Raw genomic sequence first — 23,983 nt, 5'->3', positions numbered from 1 at the left:
AGCAGCTGCGGCCGCCACCTTCAGCGAGCAGGTGGGCGGCGGCTCTGGGGGCGCAGGTCGCGGGGGCGCCGCCGCCAGGGTGCTGCTGGTCATCGACGAGCCGCACACAGACTGGTAAGCCACTGCCGCGCCTCCCCGTGGGCCTGGGTCCCCAGATAGTTCCACGGTGAACGAGCAATTATCGAGCGCCGCTTATGTGCCTGGCACCTGACCCCTCACCCAAATTATTTTCCTGTAAATTACTATGCTGGGCGCTTCCTGTATGTCCTGCCCTTGCCTTCCCAAAATCTTCTCGATGGATTCAGGGGGCAATTATCTTTGCCTGTCGTGTACGTCTTCCTCAATCCTTCTCCCAAAAGTCTTTGACTTCAGTAGATCCTGTGAGACTTCAAGAGCCAAATGTGCCCTGCCACCCCTGCCCCATTCTTGCCCTGAAGGCCGAGTCCTCTAATGAATCTTGTAAGTATTTATGGAGTACCTGCAGTATGCCTCACCCAAGAGTCCTTCGCTAAGGCCTTTGACCTCAATGAATTTTGTGAGCATTTTTTGAGAGCCTATTACCATACACTGTTTTCTCAACCCTTGCCCTCAGACCTTCTTTCTAACAGGTCTTATGAGAATGTATACAGTCAGTGAAATGTGTCTCCCCTGGCCCCCTCCTCAGAGACCTTTTAAACCATTTGGTAAACACTGATGGATGTGCCTGCTGTTTATTCCACTCCAGCTCTTCACCAAGACTTTGCCTTTAATGGATCCTGTGAACCTTGATTGAATGCCTTCTGTATGCCCCAACTCCAGGGCCTCTCTCCAAGGGGACATATTTTCTCCAAAGGATTTAGAAAACATTTATTAAGTGCCTGATGTATGTCCCATCCCCCAAGGCCTCTCTCAAACAAATCACTTTCTTCCAGTGAATTCCATGAGCATTTTTTGAGCCTTCTCTATGTGACTCATCATCAGATTCTTTCCTAAAACATCTTTTCCTACAATTAATCTAGAAAGTATTTATTGAGTGCTTCCTGTATCCCCACCCCCATTAGCAAACTACTTCTTTAGAGGACTTTCCTTTGGTGAATACATCTAGCTTTGATCAACTACCTGCTGCAGTGTGAGCCCTATCTCCAAATCCTTTACCCAATGCCTTTTCCTTCAGTGGTTTCTCACAGCATGTGTTGAGCACCTTTTGCATGACCCAACCTTAGACCTCTCCACACAGGCCAATGAGCATTTATGAGGTGCCTTCTGTATGTTCATGCCTCTTCCCCAGAGTCTTTTTCTTGCAGTGGAGCCAGGGAGCACATATGCAATGCCTATGGCATACAGGGAGTATATTCCCCTCCATTACCACTAGGAGAACCTGCCCCAATCATAAGCCTTCTCCCCGAGGTATTTTCCTTCAGTAAATCCAGAGCCCATTTTATAAGGGTTACATCTTCCCATTCCCTTCAATACCCCTAGAATTCCCCCTCCCAGTCTTAAGTCCAAACCAAAGGGGCTTTTAGTCAATCTAAGCCAGTAAACATTTACTGGAGCACCTACTCTATGAGTCATTCTCAATATCTTTTTTCCAAGTCTCTGGAATTTTCTGCCCCTACCTCAAGAGCGCATTCTCCAAGTATCTACTTCAGCCTAAATTTATTGAGTACCATCTGTTTACTATTTAGATCACCCTTCCCCCTAGGACCCCTTACCCTACAGCCTTTCTTATTTGTTCTACAGATATTTATTGCATACTTTCCATGTGTCAAAATGCGAGAAGCACTTATTAAGCACTACTGTATTCTAGGAAGAACCCTCCTTCAGCTCCCCTTACTTCTAATCCCAACCACTTGTTGGCTTCACTATAGCTTTTCCTGCATTCAACCCCACAATCATTTAATGAGCACTTATTGGATACTCGGAAGAGCCCCATATTCTCCTCCCCCTCTGTGGTCCTAATCCCCCCTTTAACAATCTCTATGCTGCCTTTCACACTACACAGTCCTGAAAGCTCATGATGTGTATTATTTCCCATCTGTTCTGACTATATTCCCTCCTCCACCTAGCCATCTTCCCAGCTGTGCTCCCCTCCTATTAACCCAGAAAGCATTTATTAATCTCTTTCTGTATTCTGTTCAAATAAACGCATGTCCATCCTGCAGCAGACTGCTTCACTCTTTTCTCCATCTACATTATAAAGCATTTATTGAGCGCATGAGATAATTCCTTTACAAATGTCCATTCCCCAAGGTGCTATCCTCCTGGCTAAATTTGCTCCATTGAAGTCAACAAACATTAATGAGGCCCCTGTTGGATTCTGGTAACCCCCTTTAGACTTCCTTTCTCCTCTTTGACCTTCCAGACAGGTTCCTTATCGCTTTTTCCTGCATTCCATCAAACATTTATTATCTACTAAATACTGACAAGTCCTTTCCCTTTCCATAACAACTCCAATGTTTTCTATTTTTTTCTTCTAATTTGTCCAGCCAGCACCTGCTGAATTCAGTGCAAGAGCCTTCCTTTCTATTCTGCATCCCAGAAGCCCCTCTTTATCCTAACAGTTCCTCCAATATTTTCTTCCAGTCTTCTAGCAAATATTTATTTAGTGTCTACTAGATGCTCAGCGTGGGAACAGAGCCCTGAAACACCAACTTGCAGACTTTCAGAACTGTGAAAGCTTCGGGGATTTCAACCTGGAAAAGGAGGAGCTTTGAAAACTTTATAACAAATGCACACCTCAGTACAGTCTGACACCTTCCCTGAAACTTCACCAATCTTGTTTCTTCCTGAGTCTCAATTCCTGCATGGTTTAAAATTGCAACATCTGAGTTGAGACATCTCTCCCTTTTAGAGACAATTTAGTCCAGTATTTTTCAAACTGTGGGTCACATACTGGCTTAAGAGCAGAATGTCACTTTCTTCATGAAGGAGGATAAACGAAGGTAGAAAATAACAGAGTATGTTACACATAATAAGTGGAACTGTTTAATAAAACTATTATTCCAATAAGATATATGACATATACTATATAATGCACATGTTATATAATGACTTTATGGTGTATAATACATCTATATGTGTATATTTTTCTTCACGAAATGGAATAAAACAGAATAGGAGATATAAAACTACATTGCACATGGTAAGGTAATTCTTTACTGGAATTTTATTTGAATTATATATGTATACTCATATTCATTCTACTATACATTCTAGAGACATATACACATAAAATATAATATACAACATTTTGTGTGTTATAAATTATATAAGACATAGCCCAAGTTCTATTTTCTGTGTAACATATGTCTTATATAATATATATGTGTGTGTTTCATGGATTATTATGTAAATGTGTATATAGTGAGTTATATAAACTATATTTCTTATTGTGGCTTCTTTTCTTAGATAGACTTCCCTGGAAGCAGACCCTTCACTTAGCATCTCTGTTGGTCTCAGAGGCTCATTTGATCGGTGATCCATTCCCTCATCTTTGAGGGATACCTGGGCCTTGTGTCCTCACCCACTTCTAAGGCTCTGGCTGCTCTATTTGTCCACTTACCATTAAAGTTGAGCAAGGAGTATTAACAGATACCCAAGTGCATTGCCTGGGTGTCAAACATTCTCCTCCCTGTCCCCAATATGTACCAGAAGCCCTATCTCCTCATAACAATCAAGGTCATGTCACTCTGCCAGAGAGTGACGTCTCTTCACTCGACATGATAAACCTGAAGTGCCCAGGTGGTAATTATAACTTAGAGTTTAATGGGATTCTTGCTGTGTCCCCTGGTAGCAGTGTTCCCCCTTGGAGAAGCAGGACCTCTAACCTTGCAGAGCCCTGAGGGAACAGGAAGCACACATTCCAAAAGTGGATCACTGGGATTGATGGTAAGCTGGGCCACTCCTACTTTAACCTCGAGTTCCCAGACTCATGTACTCTACCTATTAGGAACACAGCACATATAGTGGACACTGATTTCGAATTTACTGTGTTTGGGAGGATGGTACCGACTCTTGTATGGTATCAACCCCAAGATAGGGTCTTAGCTATGTTAGCTATGACTGCAACAAGCAATGTCATTCTATCAGGCCAGTGGCTTCTGGGTGGTTGGTATATAAATAAGCTCATCCGTTGATTCCATGGTCACAGTCCACTTTTTAATTTTTCTTTTTGCAGTACTGGGAGTGGAACCCAGACCTTCAAACATGGTAGCAAAGTATTCTACCACTGAGCTACTTCCCCAGCCCTTTTTTATTTTTTATTTTGAGACAAGGTCTCACCAAGTTGCCCCAGCTGGCCTCAGAACTTGCAATCCTCCTGCCTCACCCTCCCAAGTAGTTGAAATTACAGGCATGTGACACCATGCCTGGCATCACAGGCCACTTTTGCATTTCTTTACTTTGCTGTAATATGTGTCCTTTGGTTTGATGCAATGTTTATGTGGGATCCCATGCTGCTGGGTCAAACATTGTGTAAGCCCTTGGACAGTGATGCTGGCTGAAGTCCTTTAGTCAGAACAGGCAAACCATACATAGAATATTCCAGTCAAAAATAGATCACTATTCTTTCCAGGGTGGAAGGGGCTTAATGTAGTCAGCTTTCCCCCAGGTATCTGGTTGGTCTTCTTGAGGGATGGTGTCATATCAGAGACTCAATGTTGATCTCTGTTGCTGGCAGATTGGACACTCAGCTGTAATGCTGTTGGTCCCACACATAGCTTACTTCTCTGCTGCTATTGCCACTTCATTTGTGTGCCCATCTGCTAGCACTGGGGCGGCTGATTAGAGAGGCTGGCTGACATCATCTGGCTGACTCATCCTGTCTACCTGGTTGCCTAGTGCTACTTCCATGGTGGATTCTGCCTGGTGGGTGTTAACACACAATAAAAAGATCTTCTCTCCTCCCTTTTTGCCCACTTCCATATGTCCACCCACATTTCTATGCCCCACACTTCCTTGTCCTGATCTTCCAACCTTTTCCTTTCAGGCCTCTGAGCAACCAGCCAAGCCATTCACCATTGCACAAAAACAAATATATGTATTCTAATCTTGAGCCATTTCTCTTTTCACAAAAAGTGACAAGTGGGCAGCCCAAAGATCTACCATTAGGATCACTGCCATTGTCTTTTATTCAAAGTGGGGCTTCCACCAGCAGACTGAGACAATCCATTTGAAGACCAAGCATAAGCTTTTCCATCATTCATTAGCTTGTTGTAAGGAGTCCCTTAGCTGAAGGAGGCATCAGCATAACAATTGTGGAAGAGGTAGGGATCTGGGTTCCCTGCTCATGCAGATTTCTTGGTCTTGCATGGGGTCGATCCTAGCTGCTGGGCCCATTTGACCTTTTTATATGGTGTGCCTAGAAGAACCCAGCCCATAATGGGCTCCTGATGCATAGTCACTTGGTACCCCATGGTCAAGCATTATTTATCAGAGCTCAGTTCTGCAGTAGGATTTTTTCTCAAAGGCATATAATTCTTTGCTGCAGATGGTATGGCCTAGCTCCAGAACCCCAAGGGCCTCCCATTTGGGTTTCTCATAGTCTCCACACATTTTTCCTCACTAGTGACACCTCCAGTATTGTAAGATCTGCCAGATCATATGGCCTAAGTGGTAGGACTTCTTGCACCATAGACTGCACCTGCTGCAGATCCCTTCTGTGTTCTGGCCCCCACTCATAGCTGGCAACCTTACATGTCACCAAAAACATAGGAAAGAGTAATATTTATTTTCAGGTATGGAATGTGCTGCTTCCAGAACTGATGGAGGTATACTGGGTATTTTGCTTTGCTCTTCGTGGTGGAAGTTGCAAGATTAAATGATATGTCCTATCCTTTGGAGGGATTACCCTGGCATGCTTTGGACCGGTGAATCCACAAAAATTTTACTAATGAGACTTTGTAAGGTTTTTCTCCTGAAATCTGGGGCACATGTGTCTTATCACGACAATATTCTAACCATATCTTGCTCATCTTGCATAATCACTATGATGTAATTGATATAATTGTCCAGTGTGATAGTCTGTGGGATGTCCAGATGGTCCAGGTTCTTTTGCCTATATTGTGACACAGGGTGAGAAAGATAACATAGCCCTATGGCAAGACCATCAGTGAATATTTTTGTCAGTCCCACATATGAACTGTTTCTGATCCTCTAATTAGAATTGAAAAGAATGCATTCAGCAAATCAGTGATATACCTGAGATCTTACTTATCTACTGTAGCAATGATAGCATGTCCAGTACAACAACTACAATCAGAGATATTACCTGGATGTACTTGCAGCAGTCTTCACATCCATCCAGCCTCCTCTAGGACCAAACTGGTTAAGGTAGATAAGATGGAACCACCACTCCTGCATTGCCTAGATCTTTCTGAGTGGCCATCATCCCTAGATGCATATAGCTTTGCATTTGATTTACTGTTTATTTGTTTTATTTATTTATTTTTTGATGGTGCTGAGGATCAAACTCAGGGTCTCATGCACGCTAGACAAGTGCTTTACCATTGAGTTACAGCCCCAATTTTCTGATTTGATTGGGGCATGCAGGTGTGTCCCATTTCAGAAACTTCCATTCACACCTACTACAATTGTTCTTACCTCACAGGCCAAGTAACCCATATAGGAGTTCCAGCAACTACTAAACATGCCATTCCAATTATGCATTTGTGAACTGGGGAAGTGACCACAGGGTGGGTCCTTGAATCCAGGTGACACACTTTGAGCAGGACCTTGTTATTGGTCTTTTTTGCAGGAAGGGAAGTGGGGGTAGATTCTGAGAGGGATGGCAATGACTTATAAGGCATGTTTAAGCAGAGAGAAGGTCCATATTCTCACATGGGGATGTGAGCTGCTTCTCCAGGCATAATGAGTTCAGGTGAGTCTTTGAGTTCAAGGTGTTTAACTTTAGCTGCTCATATATCTCCATCCCAAGCCTCAGGGTCCCACTCCTGTCCTAAGATTGCTAAGTCTGAAAATTTAACCTTCTCTGAAGGTCTTCCACACTTAGAATTAAACCTTTTTTTAATTTTTAATTTTTAGTTGTAGATGGACATGATACCTTTATTTTATTTATTTATTTATATGTGGTGCTGAGGATCAAACCCAGTGGTGCCTCACATATGCTAGGTGAGCGCTCTACCACTGAGCCACAACCCCAGCCCTAGAATTAAATCTTGAGCCTGGTCCTCTCCTCTGTCTACTCTGGCTGCAGATTAAGGTTTCCTTAAATGTAGTCAGGGAGATCCTCCAGCTTTCACATTTTGCCTAGAATTGGTGATTATTCATCCTGAGCATATCAGATATTTCTGCAGCTAATCAATGGTATTTATCAGTCATCCCAATCTGGTTAATTTCCATCATATCTCTCAAGTACCAGGGATATTTCACCAATTGGTTCTCTACTTTCCACCAGATTCCTATTACAGACCATCATCAGGAAAAGTCACTGCTGCTTCCAAACCTTAGGGTCCTGTGCTATCATCCTCCTCATAGGAGAATAGGTTACACAGCCTCTCTTCCCATTACTAACATTTCTAATCTCAGAAGATCTACTTATGGCCTAAATGGCATCTGACTTGGAATGCAGATTAGACCTGCTGCAAAGTATTTGTGTGACTATATCATATCAGGGGCTACCTGTGATCCAACTCCCATCACTAACGTCTATAGTATATGTCAGTTCCCATTTATGCTGACCCAGCTCCAGAATCCTATTAGAGTTTTCTTTGGAGTTTGACTTCTCTGGCCCACTGCTCTAGATTGGATTCCTGGAAATAGACCCTGAGGTGGAGATTTGCATGTGGTGTTTTGGGCTCTGCATCTGTGAGAAACATAGAATTCAGTGAAACGTAAGGCTGAGCCACCATGTGATTGAATCAGAGGCTTCAGCTGATCCCTGGCAGAGAAAGGGCTCTGGAGCCAGAATGGCCCTTCGGAGCTGGTCCAAAATGAGGCAAGAAGGCTAGGCTTTGTACCCCCTCAGAGACCAGAATTTGGCTAAGGGCTGCCCTCAGAAATAGGTCTAAGCTTAACCAACACACCCTGTGACAGAAGACTGTTCCCTGTGGGGACAAAGCCACGAGCTGTCAGCAACTGATATTCAAGATATCTTGGCCCTGAAGAGGAGGCCTGAGCAGAACACCACAATATCCAGCACATGTATGGTCAGAAAAGCTTGAAAACCAGTGATATACACTTATTGTTTACACTAGCCATCAATTTATAGATGAAAGATGTGCAGATCTGAGAGAAATTATTTTCAATACTTGTGAAGGGGAGAGTGTTGGTGAAGATGTGTATATGAGACAGAAACAGACTGAAGGAAACAGAAAGATTCAGAGACACAGAAAGGAAAAGGAAATAGCTGTACTTGGGGTCTCTAGTGAATGTCAGTTCTCATTTATGCAAGTGTATATGTGTCAGAGACCTGACTGTACACATGCCAGTGACCAGTGGTCCTGAGTGTGTCTCCTCTCCTCATCCCCCTTCTATGAGAAACCTATTTGCAGATGAGCTTTCATCTGTGGAGAGGCCTGTCAGGTAAGAATCTTGGGCGTAGGGAAAGAAGCCACTAGAAACTGGGCTCAGCTGGGATGGGGCTGGTGACAATGACATAGCAGTTTGTGATGTGCCTCTGCTGCTGCTGCTCCTCCTCCTTCCCATGACTTCCCCTCATCCTCAGCTGCATTTCTCCCTACCCACCATCATTGCTGGCTACAGCTTCTTTAGAACCACCCCCAGCCTGCACCACTCAATCTGCTGCTCCTTTTCAGATGCAGCTGTACATCCATGGCTGTTGTGTCCTTCACAGCACATAACATCCATGGTCAAGGTGCTCCTCCTTGGGAAAGGGCCAGAGAACAGAGAGATGCTTCAGGCCTCACAAGCAAACATAGGCACTGAGACATACTCAGACTGAAATATAAACAACCATAGGCACACTTTATATAGATATACTCTGAGGTTCTTTGCCACTTACAAAAACCTCAATCCAAATTCCAAGACTGTTATAATTGGCATAGCACTATTCATTTTGCAAAACTTCTCAAGAACATTTACAATAGCAGTGTGATGAGCAGATGATATTTTGGAAAATACCTGTTCTCTTATGGTTTAAGAAAGTATTTTACAATTTGAAACATTCTTTGACATTTAAACACCTCCATAAGGATAATAGGAGACTTTATTGTTCACAAAGCACTGCTAATTTTTTCAAAGTATTTCAAGCACTTTATGGTTTCTGTAGTGACACTGAAGGGGCAAAGGGGTCAAGGGACAAGCTTGGATCATGTCTTTCTTTCTAAGATTTCAGCATTAACAGATGTGCTCTTCTGTTTTCCTCTTAGGGCAAAATACTTCAAAGGGAAAAAGATCCATGGAGAAATTGACATAAAAGTAGAACAGGTAAGTTGGGGCAGATAGACTTGGGGTTCAACTATCTATACTGTGAACTGAGTGTTTTTTTTTCTTTTTGCACTGGAGATTGAACCTAGGATCACTCTACCACTAAGCTACATCCCCAGACATTTTTTTTTTTATTTTGAGACAGGATCTTGCAAGTTGCTGAGGCTGGCCTTAAGTTTGTGATGAGTTTCAGCCTCCTGAGTCTCTGGGATTACAGGCATGTGCCACTGCACCCTGCATGGGTAGTCATTTTTGTATGACGTGGGTGAATCACCAATTTTCTTTCCTTTCCAGGCTGAATTCTCTGATCTCAACCTTGTGGCTCATGCTAATGGTGGATTCTCTGTGGACATGGAAGTTCTGCGGAATGGGGTAAAAGTTGTGCGGTGAGTATTAAAAGGGACCTTGGTGTCATGGGAGAGGTATATGGACTCCCTTAGTGTTGAAGGAAAAAACCCATCTCCCTACCCATTCTTCTGTGAGCAAGAATTTAGGCATGAAATGTGGGGAGTTAGCTTTTCTTTTCTTCTGAAAAAGAGCCAAGAATCCTAGCAGGCTACATGCCAAACTTTTCAAATATGCATCCAACAAAAAATTTGTTAAGCATCTATTGCCTGCCAGGTGCCATTCTCAGGTCTTTACATTTGGCAAATATTTATGGAGCAACTTCTGTGTGCCAAGAGTTGTTCTACATGCTGTGGACCTAGCAGAGAATGAAAAAAAAAAAGACAAAAATCTTCTGCCCTCGTGATATTTTCAGTCTACTATGTGACAGACAAAATAAACAAAGAAATAAGAAAATGTAGTGCTAAGAAAAAAACAGAGCAGTAAAGCACAAATAGGGATTGTTGAATGGGGGTGGGGTTTTCAGTTTGGATAGGGTGGCCCAGTGGCATATAAAGGCAGTTGAGGAAAGACCTGAGGAGGTAAAGGAGTGATTCATGCAGATATCTGGGTAGGGGGAGGTAATGTTTCAGGGACAGCACAGTCCCTGAGGCTGGAATCTATTCTGGGCAGTATACTTTGAGGACAGCTGGTATAGAGAGAGACTGTGACCAGGGGGTGCCAAAGCTGAACGGGTAAGCTGCAAGCTGACCTTGGGGAGGGCAGCAGGTAGAAAAGGATCACAGATGGGAAAAAAGGTAGAAACTCTGCTCCAGGCAGAAGAAACAGCTTGTGCATGTGTGCAGAGGTAAGAAACCACTTTACAATTTCTGGCAGTTGTAAAGATTTAGAAATTCAGTCTCAAGGGTTGTAGGGAGCTTCTGAATGGACCATGATTCTCCTTCCACTGCCCCTCCCACAGGTCTCTGAAACCAGACTTTGTACTGATCCGCCAGCATGCCTTCAGCATGGCACGCAATGGAGACTACCGCAGTTTGGTCATTGGGCTGCAGTATGCTGGAATACCCAGCGTTAATTCTTTGCATTCTGTCTACAACTTCTGTGACAAGCCCTGGGTGGTAAGTGACAGGAAGGATGCTACTGGCAGAGAAAATAGCTCATGCATGGATATGGGAACTTGAAGCCACGCTATGGCTTATGGGAATTGAGGACATTTAAAAGCTTAGTGTTAGTCATCTTTCCATTACTATAACAAATTCCTGAGAGAATCAACTTATGAAGTCAAAAGGTTTGTTTTAGCTACCAGTTTTAGAGGCTTCAGTTCATGATGGATTGGTCCTGTTGCTTTCATCCTGTAGTGGGGGAGCACATCATGGAGGAAGAGCATGGCAGAACTAAGCTGTTCCCTTAAATATGCACCCAATGACTTAAAATCTTCCTCAAGGCCTTGTCTATCAAAGTTACCACCACTTCCCAATAGTGTGAGCCTCTAGATTACATTGCAGATCCAGACTGTAGTACTTGGGGTTCCAGCTTGGAGACACCCTTCCAGTGAAGGATCCATGTCTCTGACTCATGTCTCCTGATTCTCATAGTTTGCCCAGATGGTTCGACTGCACAAGAAACTGGGAACAGAGGAGTTCCCTCTGATAGATCAGACCTTCTACCCCAATCACAAAGAAATGGTAAGTCAAGGGGAAGTAGAGTGGGCAAGAAGGAAAAGATCCAGAGCTACTGCAATATTATCAATGGGTGCATTATCAACGGTATGATATCAGAGAGAGCCACTATTGCAAGTATGTGGAGGTGTGAAGTTCCTTTGTGATGGGTCTATTAATGCAGGCTGAGTGTCACTTATCAAATGCTCGGAAGTGTTTCAGATTATTTTTGAATTTTGAAATATTTATATATGCATAATGAGATATCTTGGGGATGGGGCTCAAGTCTAAATACAAAATTCATTTATATTTCAGATATATCTTATCCACATAGTTTGAAGGTAATTTCATGCAATATTTTTCATGAGCCTGTTTTTTGACTGAAACCCATCACATGAGGTTCGGAATATGGAATATTCATGGAAATATTCACTTGTGGTATGGAATATTTCACTTGTGGTATCATATGAGAGCTCAGAAAGATTTAGATTTTGAAACATTTCAGATTTCAGATTTATGGGTTAGGGATGCTCAACCTGACCCATGAATTTCCTAATGGTTACAAATGTGAAATAAATCATTAATTCCAATGTTTATCAAATCCTGATGCTCACATTATCTATTCTTGTCAGTATTAAAAATTGATTTCTAATGTAAATTAACAGAATTAATGTAATGAAATCAGATTACATCACATACAGAAATCAAGTAATTGTTACTACCATTATCAGGGGTTCCTCTTGATAAAAATTTTACCCATATTTCAAATTCAGATTGTAAAAAAAAGTGGGCTGGGATTGTAACTCAGTGGAAGAGCACTTACATAGCATGTGTGAGGCACTGGGTTCGATTCTCAGCACCACATAAAAATAAATAAATATATAAATAAATAATAAAAAAAACAAGGTCTGTCAACAACTAAAATATTTTTTTAAAAGATTGTAAAAAAATCAGCAACAATATTATAAATTAAATTGTTTAGGGGCTGGGATGTAACTCAGTGGTTGAACACTTGCCTCACATGTGTGAGGCACTGGGTTCTATCCTCAGCACCACATAAAAAAATAAATAAAATAAAGATATTGTGTTCATCTACAACTAAAAAAAAATTTAAAAATTAAATTGTTTACAAATAGAAATAAATTGTTGGCTATTAATATCATAAATTATAATGACTAATATTATAAATTATCATTATATTATGAATTTTTGTTACCAATATAAATTTTGTGTATGAATCTGAAGAATTAAATTATAACTCTCGTTAAATAATCATAGCATCATAATTACAAGTATCACCAGAAATTATTGGTTTTACTACAGATTATTAATAATATTATAAATTATGATATGGAGGCACAGTGATGGATGCTTTTAATGTCAGTGACTCAGGAGGCTGAGGCAGGAGGATTGCAAGTTCAAGTCCAGCCTGGGTAACTTAGCAAGACCCTGTCCCCAAAAGTAGAAAGGCCTGGGGATGTAGCTCAGAGATAGAGTGTCCCTGATTTCAATCCCCAGTAGTTCAAAATGTGTGTTTGTGCGTGTGTGTGTGTGTGTGTACAAATTATGTTCTAATACAAATTATAGCCAGGTATGGTGGTGCATGCCTATAATTCCAGCGACTATGGAGGCTGAGGCAGGAAAATCACAAATTCAAAGCCAGCCTCAACAACATAGTGAGGCCCTAAGCAACTTCACAATGGAAAGATCTCTCATGCTCCTGGATAGGCAGAATTAATATTTTCAAAATGGCCATACTACCCAAAGTGCTGTACAGACTCAATGCAATTCCAATTAAAATCCCAATGTCATTCCTTATAAATATAGAAAAAGCAATCATGAAATTCATCTGGAAAAATAAGAGACCCAGAATAGCCAAAGCAATCCTTAGCAAGAAGAATGAAGCAGGAAACATCACAATACCAAATCTTAAACTATACTACAAATCTATAGTTACAAAAACAGCATGGTACTGGCACCAAAATAGACATGTAGACCAATGGTACATAATAGAAGACACAGAAACAAACCTACATAAATACAGTTTATCTCATACTAGACAAAGGCACCAAAAACACACATTGGAGAAAAGATAGCCCTTCAACAAATGGTGCTGGGAGAACTGGAAATCCATATGCAGCAAAATGAAACTAAACCCCTATCTCTCACCATGCACAAAAATCAACTCAAAGTGGATTAAAAAAAAAAAAAAGGAGCCAGTGGTGCATGCCTGGAATCCACTCGGAGGCTGAAGCAGGAGGATTGTAAGTTCAAAGCCAGCCTCAGAAATGGCGAGGAACTGAGTAATTCAGTAACTCAGTGAGACCTTGTCTCTAAACAAAATACAAAATAGGACTGGGGATGTGGCTCGGTGGTTAGGTGCCCATGGATTCAATCCCTGGTACCAAAAAAAAAAAAAAAAGATTTACAAGCACCAGTTTTCTAGTATTCTTTGTTCAGTAATATAAAGTAAATTATTATTACTAATATCAAATCTAACTTCGGATCTTATGATTTATTACAAGTATTACCAATTAAGTTTATCAGTATAAATTATTAGTTCTTGTGTTGTAAATTAAGCTATAATTACTAAAATAAATCAAACAATTAGTACAAACAATGTAAAATACAGATCGTATTTGTAAGATACAGATTGTGGCTAATGTTACAAATTAAGATTACTAACATAAGGGCTGGAGATGTAATTTAGGGTAGAGCACTTGAATAACAAGTATGAGGCCCTGGGTCCGATTTCTGGCAGTGCAAAAAGAAAGATTTCTAATAAATACCATGAGGGTGTGTGTCGTGGCACATGCCTGTAATTCCAAATACATGGAAGGTTGAGGCAGAAGGATCCCAAATTCAAGACCAGCCTCTGCAACTTAATAAAACCCTGTCTCAAAATAAAAAGGGTTTAGAGTATTGCTCAGTGGTAAAGAACCCCAGGATGAAACCTCCAGTACCACCAAAAATAAATAAACAAATCATGATTATCTATATTTTGAATTATATCATCTTCCTAATGTTAACATCCAATTGCTATTATAAATAATTACTAATATTAAAGTTCTGATTAATATTATAAATTTTGAGTACTGTAGTTATAAATCAAATTGTAGTAACAAATAAAAATTGAACCATTGTTACTAATACCATCAAAGTTTACAATTAATTTGCAAGGTTTTACCAATGTGATAAATTGTGTTTACTTCTGTAAATAATTATTACCAATTTTCTGACTTAAATTGCGAGTAAGTAATCAACATTAACTTAACATTACCCACATTGCTACTAATATTACAATCTTTATCTCTAATGCATGTTATGGTTGTTGATATATATTAACAGTGTTATGAATTAAATTTACTTACAATAAGAATTAAATCATTTATTCTAAGGAAATCCAAATTATTTATCATTATTATCATTTATCATTCTCTGAGAGACAGTACAGCAGAATGTGGTTAACAGCATAGACTCTGTAGCCAGATTTGGAAATGTTTCCTCCACAATTTATTAGCTACATAACATAGAAAAATTTAATTAAACACCTGATGCCTCAGTTTACCTGTCTAGGAAATGTAGGTCATAATAATTCCTGCCTCAAAGAATTATGTAAAAATTAAATTACAAATTAATGTAAAGTGCTAAGAACAGTGAATCTGGCATATAGTAATTGGTAAATGTTGATGAAGTCCCTCTTCTATTCCTACTTGGTTGTTTTTATCATGAGGACTTTGTCAAATTCTGTGTTTGTTGACATGATCATGTTATTTTGTCCTTTTTTAATACTATGGATTATGTTAATTGATTTTCATGGAAGTTGATAGTTTCATGAGCTTGTTAATCATGTGTCTGGGTGTAGATATTAGCATTTCTAGACTAAATCTCACTTGTTCATGGTATAAATCCTTTTTATGTGTTGTGGGATTCAGTTAGTATTTTGTTGAGGATCATGTGTATCCATATTCATATATGATATTGACTTGTAATTTTCTTTTCTAATAATATCTTTGGTTTTGGTATCTGGATAATATTATTCTCAAAGAAAGAATTTGGATTTAGTTTGCTCTTCTTTCCCTCATTTCTTAAGATGAAAGATTAGTGAGTTATGAACTCCCATTTTTACCCCAAATACAAATTGCAGAATCACATCAGTTACACATTCACATTTTTACATAATGCCATATTTGTGACTGTTGTATTCTGCTGCCTTTCCATAACTCACTTGAATCAAATGTATGAAAGATGATATGTCATGAGCTTTGTAATGTTTTGAACAACCAATAAAAAAAGATTAGGTTATTTATTGAAATTTTTCTTCTTTTTAAATACAGAGTTTCTTCCTTTTCTATTCTATTCTAATTCAGTCTCATCACTTGTTACAAATCTATTCAGATTTTCCATTCTTCTTCAGTCACTTTTGGTAGTTTGTGTCTTCCTAGGAATTTGTCTATTTCGAAATAGGTTTTCTTTATTTGTTGGCATACAATTGTTCATAGTATACTCTTATAATCCTTTTTTTTCCCCTGTAAGGTCAGTAGTAATATCCTCCTTTATTCTTTTTTTTAATTTTTAGTTGTAGATGGGTACAATACGTTTATCTCATTTATTTATTTTTATGTGGTGCTGAGGATGAAACCCAGTTCCTCACACATGCCAGGCAAGTGCTCTACCACTGAATTACAACCACGGCTCCTTTTATTTTTTATTTTAGTAGAATTTTTAATCATTTTTCTAGTCTAGAAATTTGTAAATTTTGTTGATCTTTTCAAACAACCAATTTTCGTTTTAATAATTTTCTCTATAGTTTTTCTGTTCTCTCTTTCATTTTTTTTCCCACCCTAATCTTCATTGTTTCCTTCTGTTTGTTTTGGATTTAGTTTGCTCTTCTTTCCCTCATTTCTTAAGATGAAAGATTAGGTTATTTATTTGATATTTTTCTTCTTTTTAAATACAGGTAGGGGATAGTAGAGGATAGGAAAGGCAGCAGAATACAACAGACACTAGTATGGCAATATGTAAATCAATGGATATGTAACTGATGTGATTCTGCAATCTGTATACGGGGTAAAAATGGGAGTTCATAACCCACTTGAATCAAAGTGTGAAATATGATATATCAAGAACTATGTAATGTTTTGAACAACCAACAATAAAAATTTTAAAAATAAATAAATAAATAAATACAGGTGATCCCTCTTAATACATACAGGGTTACCTACCAATAAACCCATGGTAATTTGAAAATATAATAAGTCAAAAATACTTACAACACACCTTGCCTACCTGACACTATAGGTAACCTAGCCTATCTTACACACGCTCAGAATACTTACCTTAGCCTACAGATGGGTACTATCATCTAACACAAAGCTTATTTTATAAGAAAGTATTGGATATCTCATGTGTATCTTGTATGTAGGTATGATAAGATGCAAAAACACAAAACAAAATATCAAAAAATGCTGGCAACGTAGTTCACTGTAGAGTACCAGGTATTTATCCTTTTGATTACATAACTGACTGGGAGCTGTGGCTCACTGCTGCTGCCCACATATTGTTAGCCCAGAGAAAAAATCAAAATTCAAAATTTGAAATAAAGTTTCTACTGAATATTTGTCAGTTTCATATTGTAAAGTTGAAAAATTATAAGATGAATCATCATAAATCCTTCATAAGTCCATAATTATGAATCTCCCCTAAACACCATGTTACCTGCATCCTGTAAGTTTTAGTAGGTTGTGTTTTCATTCATTTCAAATATCTTCTAATTTTCCTTGGGATTTTTTTCTTTGATCCATTGATATTTAGGAGTGTGGTGGTTGTTTTCTACATATTTGTGGATTCCCACATTTTCTTCTGTTATTGATTTCTAATTTCATTTCATTTGGTCACAAATATTCTGTATAATTCCAGTGCTTTCACATTGAGCCACTGAACATATCCCCAGACCCTTTGTTTTGTTAAGACAAATGTTACCTCTTTTTTAAAAATTTTATATGTAGTGCTGAGAATTGAACCCAGTGCCTTCCACATGCTAGGCAAGAGCTCTACCACTGAGCCACAATCCCAATGCCCCCCCAGCCCTTTTTTATCTTTTATTTAGAGACAGGGACCTGCTGAGTTGCTTAGGGCCTCACTAAGATACAGAGGCTGGCTTTGAACTTGAGATCTTCCTACCTCAGCCTCCTGAGCTGCTGGGATTCCAGGCATGTGCCACCATGCCTGGCCACATTTTTAAAAATAAGTTTTATTATGCATGCTTAAAGTATACAACATGATATTTAATGAGATAGATAGATAGATAGATAGATAGATAGATAGAAAAATCATCCCTAAGTTACACAAAGTAATGTATCCCATTTCACATATTTACTCTTATTTTTAGGGAGACTACCTGATGTCTACTCATTTAGCCAAAATTCCAAATATGGTATAGTTTTAACAACAATAATTCTCATATTATATATTAGATCTCTAGAGTTGTCCATCCTATGTATCTGCTATATTATAGCCTCTGAGTTATATCTCTCCATTTCCTCCTGCCACCTGACCCTTGGTAGCCACTCTTTTATTCTCCATCTCTGTATATTTGACTTTTTAAAATCCCACATATAAGTGATTTACACCATATTTTTCTTTTTGTGTCTGATTTATTTCACTTAAGTTTCTCCAGGTTCACCCATGTTTTGGCAAATGTCCTTTTCAATGCCACATAATATTCTTTTTATAATGTATACCACATTTTCTTTGTCCATTCATTTGTTGTTGGGAGCTTATTTCTGTATCTTGGCTATTTTGAATAATGCTGCAATGTATATGGGAGTGAAAATAGATTTATGAGGTAGTGATTCCATTTCCTTTTTGTAAATATCCAGAAGATGAATTACTGAATAATATAGTCATTCTATTTTGAATTTCTTTAGGGTCTTCTATACTGTTTTCCATAATGGCTATACCAATATACACTCCCACCAACAGTGCACAAACGCTTTTCTCCAAACCTTATCAAAATTTGTTATTGACTTTTTGTTAACAGCCATCCTAGTGGGTATAAGGTTATATCTCCTAGTGATTTTGATTTGCATTCTCTGATAATTAATGATTTTGAACATATTTACATATACTTATGTTTTCTTTGGAAAAATGTCAATTTATGTCCTTTGCCCATTTTTTTTCTTGAGAGAGAGAGAGAGAGAGAGAGAGAGAGAGAGAGAGAGAGAGAATTTTTTAATATTTATTTTTTAGTTTTCGGCGGACACAACATCTTTGTTTTTGTATGTGGTGCTGAGGATCGAACCTGGGCCGCATGCATGCCAGGCGAGCGCGCTACCGCTTGAGCCACATCCCCAGCCCCTCTTTGCCCATTTTTTAAAATTTTTTAGGTGTAGATGGACACAATACCTTTATTTATTTATTTTTTGTGGTGCTGAGACTTGAACCCAGTGCCTCACACATGCTAGGCAAGCACTCTGCCACTGAGCTACAGCCCCAGCCATGCTCATGTTTTTAATTGGGTTATTTGCTTTTCTATTTATTGGATTGTATGAGTTCTTTATAAATTTTGGACATTGGACCTTTTTCATATATTTGGTTTGCAAATGTTTTTTTTTCCCCAATCCATAGGTCTCTATGTTATTTTATTTTACTATTATTTTCAGGTCCTTTACCCCTCAGCTATATCCCCAGAGACAGGGTCTCACTAAGTTGCTGAGACTGGCCTCAAATATGTGATCTTCCTGCCCCATCCTCCCAAGTTGCTGGATTTACAGGCATACAATCACCACACTCAGCACCATTTTATTTTGTTGATTGTTTCCTTTGCTGTGTAGAAATGCAGAAATCAGTTCTTTTACATGTATTGAGATTTGTTTTCTGGCTTAACATATAGACTGTCTGGAGAATGTTCCATATTCATGTGAAGAGAATGTATACTCTGCTGTTGTAAGGTGCTCTATAGATGTTTGTTATTACATCTAGTTGGTTTATAGCATGTTCAAGTCTTTCTTTGTTAATCTTATGTCTTGTTCTTTCACATATTTTTTTTAAAGTGGGGCATTGAAGTCTCTATTGTTATTGGATTAATGTATTCAATTTAATGTATTTGAGGTCTCTCTTGTTAGGTGCATTGCGTTTATTGTCATGGCTTCTTAGTGGATTTACACTTTTATTGTTATAAAATACCCTTTTCTATCTCTAGTAAAAAATTCTGATTTAAATTCTATTTGATCTGACATTAGTATGAGCATTCTAGCTATCTTTTGGTTACTCTTTGAATGGTAAATCGTTTACCATCCATTCCCTTTGAACTTATTTGTGTCTTTGAATCTAAAAAGAGTCTCCTATTGGGCTGGGGATGTGGCTCAAGCGGTAGCACACTCGCCTGGCATGCGCGGGGCGCTGGGTTCGATCCTCAGCACCACATAAAAATAAAATAAAGATGTTGTGTCCACCGAAAACTGAAAAATAAATTTAAAAAAAGAGTCTCCTATTGATAGCATATAGTTGGGTCATGTCTTTCATCCATTCTGCATGTCTCTGCTTTTTTAATTGGAATGCTTAATTTATTTACATTTAATGTAATTGCTGAAATGGTAGAATTTATGTTTACAAACATTTTTTTTTTCTTTTGTGGTACTGGGGATTGAACCCAAGGGCTTGCACATGCTAGGTAAGCAAGCAATATACCACTGACCTACACCCTTCAGCTTTATGTTTGATGAGCATGTTTTCCATTTTGATATTTCTCTTTTGTTTCCTATGTATTTTGTATTTCTTTAATCCTTCATTAATGCCTTCTTTTGTGTAAAATAAGTTTTTTCTAGTATAATTTTAATTATTTTGTCATTTCTCTCTTATTATTATTGTCATTATTATTATTTTGCTAGTAGAGATTTAACCAAGAAACACTTTACCTCTGGGCTACATCTCCAGCCCCTTTTTATTTTATTATTGGTTTTTTAAATTTTGAGACAGGGTTTCACTAAATTGCTTAAGGTCTTGCTAAATTGATGAGGCTGGCCTCAACTTGCCATACTCCTGTCTCAGCCTCCTGAGCTGCTGGGATTACAGGTGTGTACCACCACACCCAACACTTTTCTGTTTTTCTTCTTAGTTATTTTTATGCCTCACATGTGCAAGGTCCTGAGTTTAGTCCCAGCACTGCAAGTAAATAAATAGTAAATTACTTTTAGTGGTTTCCCTGGAGATTATAATTGACATTCAAATTTATACCACTGTAGTTAGAAGTAATACCAAATTAATTTCAATAATAAAAAACATGTTGCTCTTACATAGCTTTATTCTCATGTCCCTTTGTTTGCTACTACCATCATACAAATGACATTTTTACATATTGTGTGCTCATGAACACATGATGTAATTGCAACTTACGTAGTTGCCTTTTAAATCAGGAAAAAGTTTAGGTATGTTGGCACACACCTGAAATTCCAGCTACTTGAGAGGCTGAGGCAGAAGGATTGCAAGTTTAAGGCCAGCCTCTGCAAATTAGCAAGACCCTATCTTGAACCCAGGACCTCATACATGCTGGGGAAGCATTGTACCACTAAGCTATATTCCCAACCCTTTTTTGTTTTTGTTTGTTTTGCAATACTTGGCAATGAACCCAGAGGTACTTTACCACAGTCCTTTTTCTTTTAATTTTAGACAAGGTCTCACCAAGCAGCTGAGACTGGCCTTGAACTTGTAGCTCTCCTGCATCAGCCTCCTGAGTAGCAAGGATTACAGGACCCAGCTCAAAGTTTCTGATGAGATATCAGCTGCTAATAATGATGAGGGCACAATGACTAACTACTTTCTTACTATTTTGAAGATTCTCTTTTTGTCTTTATCTTTCATTAGTTTGTTCATGATATGTCTAGGTGATGTTTCTTTGAATTTATCCTACTTGGAGTTCAGAGAGCTTCTTGAATGCATGGATCATTGTTTTTCATCAAGTTTGGAGGTTTCAAGCCACTATTCCTTCAAATATTCTTTCTTGTGCCTTTCTTTCTCTCCCACCTCTCCTTTTGGGACTCCCATTATGTGCTTGGTGATATGCTTTATGGTATTCCACAGGCTCCTAAGGCTCTGTTCATTTTGTTTATTATTTTCTGTTCCTCAGATTGGATAATCTCAACTGACCTTTCTTCAGGTTCATTGATTCTTTTCTCAGACACCTCAAATCCACTGTTGAATTCCTCTAGTGAATTTTTCACATAACTTGCATCTATTTATTGATATTGTTTTATTTATTAGGACAACAGTCATACATTCCTTTAGTTCATTGGATACACTTTCTTTTATTTCTTTGAAAATATTTAAAATCACTGATTTATATTCCATTTATTAAGTCCAACATCTGAGCTTCTTCAGTGGTAGTAACTATTGATGAAAATTTCCCCTCTGTTTGGGCCATACTTTGTTTCTTTGCATGTCTCAAAATTTTTTGTTTAGCTAGGCATGATGTTGCATGCCTGTAATCCCACTGACTTGGGAGGCTGAGGCAGGGGGATTGCAAGTTCTAAGCCAGCACCAGCAACTTGGCTTAGGCCCTAAGCAACTCAGTGAGACCCTGCCTCTCAATGAAATATAAAAAGTGCCGGGGATGTGGCTTAGTGGTAAGCACTCAGGTTCAATCCCTGGATCAAAAAAAAAGTTTTTGTTTAAAACTAGACCTTTTAATAATATAATGTGGGGGCTAGGGTTGTGGCTCAGTGGTAGAGCACTTGCCTAGCATGCATGAGGCACTGGCTTCAGTCCTCAGCACTGTATAAACATAAAATAAAGGTATTGTGTGCACCTACAACTAAAAATATAATAATAATAATAATGAGGCAAAGATTCTCTTTCCTCCTCAGGGTTTGTTTTTGCTTCCCTTTTTCAGTGACTTTCCTGAATTAATTCTTTAAAGTCTGTATTCTTTGTGTGGCCATTGAAGGCTCAGCTCCATTAGCTTAGTGGTTAGCTAATGATTGGTGAGACATTTCTTTAAATATCTGGAACACCAGCCTTTGTTAATGAGCTCGGTGTGCATGTTGAGGCATGCCTTTAATTCTCGGTCAGGCTATTTACAACTTTGCATTAGCCTTCACTCTCTCCTTGTGCAGAGCTTCAAGGTCAGACACTTCTCTTGGAATGAGGCTTTGGAGGAAATCCAACCCTGTTCTATCTCATCCAGTGGTTTCTAGTATCAAAAGACAAAATTGCAGCAATTTAGTCTAAAGAGCTGTAATTGGCTTTATTTGTAATTCTAGAAGCAGTCAGCTTCTTCCTATACAGTAGAGTAAGTGTTCTGATGAGCTGTGCAGAGAAGATTAGTCTTATAGATCATGAAAGGCTAAAGAAAGGAGAAACAAAGAAAAAATTTGGATAGGTCATTCCAAAATTACTTTATTTTAAAAGGGACACAGAACAATAGAAAAATAACTAATTGGTTAATATCAGGTTACTTCAGGTTACTTTTTGTAGAGATTAAAACAGAGGGGGCTGGGTGTGATGGCACACACATAAAAATAAAAAGAGCTGGGTGGGACTGGGGTCAGTGACAGAGTGCTTGCCTAGCACATGAGGCACTGGGTTCAATCCTTAGCCCCACATAAAAAAATAAACAAATAAAATAAAGGCATGCTGTCCATTTCAACTACAAAAAAAATTTTTTTAAAGGGCTGGGGCTGTAGCTGAGTAGTAAAGCACCCATGGGTTAAATCTCCTGTACAAAATACAAAGGGAACTTCATCATTATGCCACCTGAGACCTGTCTGTGTGAAATTTGGTTCTCTCTCCTGATTTCTTGGAAGATCAGCTAGCATCTTAGTCTTGGTTTGATGATGGAAAGCTTTAGTGTGAGTGACGCCATTTTGATTTTTCAACCTAGTCTATTGGAGCCTAGTGCAAGAGCTTAGTTCAAAACAATTGCCACCTATCATTTTTATTTAACACTAGGCTGCTGGTTTTCACCAGAATTACAGGACTGTTGTTTATTAAGCTTCTTGCAAAGGTATGGAGAGCTCGAGATTTAGTTTAGTAGTAGAACATTTGCCTAGCATGTGTGAGGCTGTAGTTCAATCCTCAGCACTGAAAAAAAATGGAAATAGAGTAAGTTATTAAGGAACTGCCCCATAAAAAAACCCATCAGGCCCAAATAGTTTCACAAGGGAATTCTACCAAACCCTACCCTCCATCATGATCAATATATTCACTGGTTAAAGACCCCTTTATTTCAATGCCATATAAATTGTTCCAAAGAATAGAAAATGAGGAGAAACTTACATGTTATTTTCTGGAGCAATTGTAACAGACAGAAAAACATGGACCATTTCACACATGAATATTAATGCAAAAATCCTAAATAAAATATTAGCAAACAAATTCAAAACCACATTAAGAAAATAATATAGTTATCTTTAAGATGGAGAAAATAATATAGCATGACCAAGAGAATTTCCTTATGAAAATACAGAAATGGTTCATTCTAGGTAATACATTAATATAATACAACATATTTATAGATCTAAGAGGAAAATCATATGGTTATTTCTATAGATATTTGAAAAGTGACAAAATTCAGTATCCATCCTTCCCCCCCCCCCCCC

At 38.6% G+C, this 23,983-nt stretch overlaps 1 protein-coding gene across 1 annotated transcript in view; it reads left to right on the top strand.

Moving 5' to 3' along the window:
- The window catches only part of Syn1 (synapsin I), a 56,161-nt gene that overhangs the window by 153 nt on the left and 32,025 nt on the right, over positions 1-23,983 (top strand). Inside the window, exons 2-6 of the mRNA XM_048796396.1 lie at positions 6-114; positions 9,327-9,384; positions 9,679-9,770; positions 10,691-10,847; positions 11,325-11,414. Coding sequence (XP_048652353.1) covers positions 6-114; positions 9,327-9,384; positions 9,679-9,770; positions 10,691-10,847; positions 11,325-11,414 — 506 coding nt within the window. The remainder of the gene's footprint in view (positions 1-5; positions 115-9,326; positions 9,385-9,678; positions 9,771-10,690; positions 10,848-11,324; positions 11,415-23,983) is intronic.

This window comes from Marmota marmota, unplaced genomic scaffold, assembly GCF_001458135.2.
Source record: "Marmota marmota marmota unplaced genomic scaffold, marMar, whole genome shotgun sequence".
NCBI lineage: Eukaryota > Metazoa > Chordata > Mammalia > Rodentia > Sciuridae > Marmota > Marmota marmota.
Note: the sequence above shows the minus strand (reverse complement) of the source record. Positions and strands in the feature narration are given on the sequence as shown.